We start from the raw sequence: 3,775 nt of genomic DNA on the forward strand, positions 1-3,775 counted from the left end.
GGCATCAGGCTCTGAGGCAGCAGGGAAGGGCCTCAGGATTTTCCCGCCACTCACATCTTTAAGAATGGACGCGTCGCTTGACAGTTGACGTCCGAGTGGAGACACATGGCTAGTGGTAACTGGGTCACAACGCTCGTTTCTTACACAATCAGTTCCGCCTGGGTCGTGGTAACACACTGACATCATAGCTCTTGGACTTACCACACAGGCCATGTGGAAAGCGTGGGCAATATAGTATGTCATAATAATTATGTTCCATTGGTATCCGCAGAGACTGTCGTGTGACACTAAGGAAGCTTTTATCATTGTGTGCAGCTGCATGTGTATTTTTCAGTGATGGGAGTTTTCGTCATCCTTGAGACGTTTTTTTTTTTTTTTTCTTTGTTTTGGTGTTTTTTTGTTTGTTTTTTGTTGTTGTTGTTTTTTGTCTTGTGATGGTATGTAAAGATTTTTTTATGCGTTTGTTTTGTTTTGGTGTTTTTTGTTGTTGTTGTTGTTGTTTTTGTTTTCTTTTTTGTTTGTTTTTTGGGTTTGTTTGTTTTTGTTGTTGTTTTTTGTCTTGTGATGGTATGTAAAGATTTTTTTTATGCGTTTGTTTATTTTCCTTTTTCTTTTTTCATATTTTTTTCTTTGAACGAAAGTTTTAGTTTTCATCGAACATTAATTCATGTAAATCGTCGATAGCCATTTTTAAATAACTTTAATGAATTAAAGTTGATAGTGCTGACCAGCCGGCAAGCTTCAAAGTGGATGGGCGGAGAGAACCATAATTTTAATAGGTTAGTTAGAAAAATGATAAAGTGGGCACACACACACACACACACACACACACACACACACACACACACACACACACACATACATACACCACACACAGAGAGAGTAGCATACACATGAACGCGCGCGCGCACACGGAACGTTTTTATCGGTTGTTATTTTCTTTTGTTGTTTTCGGGGGGTTTTTGTTGTTGTTTTTGCTGTTTTTCAATCACTCCACCGACATTGACTTGACAACAGTGGACAGGGTGTTGAAATGCTACATGATCATGTTTCACACAGAAAAGATGGGCTTGTGCAGTGACTTTGTTGACTGCCCCCAGCTAAAGGAGGGTTATCCCACAAGTGTGGGTGAACAGTTTGTGTCGCTCTGGGGTCTCCACTTTCCTCTGCGTCCGTTTTCCACTGTGTGTGTGTGTGTGTGTGTGTGACTTTTGTATCGAAAACTTCACTGACTTTATTGTCTCTCTGACTTGATGTTATCTCTACCCCCGAAAACTAGAGTATGGCTGCCTACATGGCGGGGTAAAAAGGGTCCTACACATAAAAGCCCACCTGTGTAATGTAGCAGTGAAGGTGGGGGTCGCAGCCCACGAAGGAAGATGATGATGTCACTCACTGACTGTCCCGTGCCCTGTTCTGTCTGCAGGTTCCAGAAGCCAGCTCAACAGCCACCTGTCCAGCCACAATGCTGCCCACCCACACAGTCACCAGGACAAAGCGCACGGACAACCCGACACGCAGCGCCGCCAGACGACTTCAAGACACGGAGTTCAACGAGGCAGAAAACAAAGAAAACTCCAGTTCTGTCCAAGACAGTCACCACCCACCAACTGGTCATCACCAACAAGAACAGTACAAGATCGCCTACACCGCCAAACGCACCAAGCAATTGGTGACACACAGTGAGATTTCCAGAACGCTTGACTTCAGCGCCAACGAACGGTTGGAAAAGGAACAGTTGGATGGCGTTGAATTGTACAGGGCTCCGAAGAAGAAAAGGTCTTTGACGGAGGCCGTTTCAACAGTGCCCAGCTCGCTTGCAGTGAAACTGAAGTCCCTTCGTATCGATGAGACAGACAACGTGCGTTTGGGTGGTGGTGGTGGTGGTGCAACCTGGTTCGTTTTGGACAAGGTGAAAAAAATGCGTATTGGTGATGTGATGAACTATTCGAATCTTTTGTGATCCAGATTGCTAGTGATAGTTGTTTTGTTTTCTTTCTTTCTTTCTCTCTTTCTTTCGGAATAGACTGTTCGGTATGTGAAGTCTGATTAAAGTATCTCAATTTTAGATTTATTATTTCTCTAATTTGTCTAAAGACAAAAGGAATCTGCATTTTATTTTCTGCCTGTCCCTCCCTGTACTAGTCATACTGGGTTGGAGGAGGGGGATTTAAAAAAAAAATATTTAATATAATCACCTTATATATTTTTATATAAGCACCTTATCCCTTTCTTGTACAAAGAAACAGATTTTCTTTGTATTTTATTCCTCCCCCTTTTCTCGTTTTCAAAATGTAATTCCCATGCTGTGCCAAAACAAGCCCTCTGCTTCTGTGTGTTTGAAAGAAAACAGCTTCCAAACATCATCAATAGTGCTGTGTTTTGGGTGGTTTTTTGTTTGTTTTGTTGTTGTTTTTCTTAACTTGGCATAAGTTCAGGATTATTGGAATGGGAGGTGGGAAAGGAATGATTGTTTGTATTCAGGAAGGTTTGTCTGCTATACAGCTTTTAGAAAGCTCAGCATTTCAAACAAACAAACAAAAAACACACCAAAAAACAAAAAAACAGCTTGTGTGTTTACATGGCGGGGTTGGGGGTTCTGACAACATGTGAATGGAATGGTGTGCGCGTGAATGCGTTTTAGAAGTGTGATTACTACTATTATACTAGATCATGAAAATAACTTCTTCAGTAATATATAACAATGATTATATGTGTATGTAAAATCATGATGTAAATCAACGTGGTTAATTTCCCCGTTCATGGTGATATGTACCTATCATGAGTGTGATCTTGAAACAAAAAAACAAAACAACAAAAAAAAAAGATCTAAATTAAAGTGAACATTTTCTGAACATCTGATGTTGAAATGCTGTGTATGAATATCCCGGTGTGTTGGTATACTTTTTTTTTTTTTTTTTTTTTTTCCATTCTTATTTTGACGAGTTTCAGTTTGTTATTTTGACGAATGTGCTGTAGTGTGTATGGATCACTTCACACGCATGGACGCCTCTTCGAGACTGAAAACATTTGTGCACGTGTATTGTTGTACATTCTTCACTATGGTGTATGTGTGTGTGTATTGTGTACGTCTGTACAAAATGGTCAAAACTGTAACCACGAAAAATTCCGTCCAAATCTGTGGTGATTGTTTTGTTGTTTTTTTTCATGAAAGAATGAAACATGTGACGACATGAAATGGCAGTGTGCTGTCACTGGAAGACGGTACTGTATGTGTGAAACATAGCAGCAGTTTCGTATACTCCAGCATTTCATTGAAAAGTAAAATATTCAAACGTTTCAACTTTTCAATAACACTGAACAGGCTAATGTTTTACACTACTACGCAAGACGCAGGGTCTCCCCCCTTTGATTGTTGTTACATTGACAGCTTACATTGTCTTTAATGGTGTTACATTGACAGCTTGTCTTTGATCAGTGTTACATTGACAGCTTACATTGTCTTTGATCAGTGTTACATTGACAGCTTACATTGTCTTTGATGGTGTTACATTGACAGCTTACATTGTCTTTGATCAGTGTTACATTGACAGCTTACATTGTCTTTGATCAGTGTTACATTGACAGCTTACATTGTCTTTGATAGTGTTACATTGACAGCTTACATTCTCTTTGATCAGTGTTACATTGACAGCTTACATTGTCTTTGATCAGTGTTACATTGACAGCTTACATTGTCTTTGATAGTGTTACATTGACAGCTTACATTGTCTTTGATAGTGTTACATTGACAGCTTACATTGTCTTTGATCAG

At 39.8% G+C, this 3,775-nt stretch overlaps 1 protein-coding gene across 1 annotated transcript in view; it reads left to right on the forward strand.

The window, feature by feature from the left end:
• LOC143283243 (uncharacterized) overlaps positions 1-3,459 on the forward strand; it is a 4,728-nt gene extending 1,269 nt beyond the window's left edge. Inside the window, exon 2 of the mRNA XM_076589416.1 lies at positions 1,427-3,459. Within this exon, the coding sequence (XP_076445531.1) occupies positions 1,427-1,963 (537 nt within the window). The 3' untranslated portion in view covers positions 1,964-3,459. The remainder of the gene's footprint in view (positions 1-1,426) is intronic.
• Positions 3,460-3,775: the final 316 nt, after the last annotated feature.

The sequence above is a fragment of the Babylonia areolata genome, chromosome 6 (assembly GCF_041734735.1).
Source record: "Babylonia areolata isolate BAREFJ2019XMU chromosome 6, ASM4173473v1, whole genome shotgun sequence".
NCBI lineage: Eukaryota > Metazoa > Mollusca > Gastropoda > Neogastropoda > Buccinidae > Babylonia > Babylonia areolata.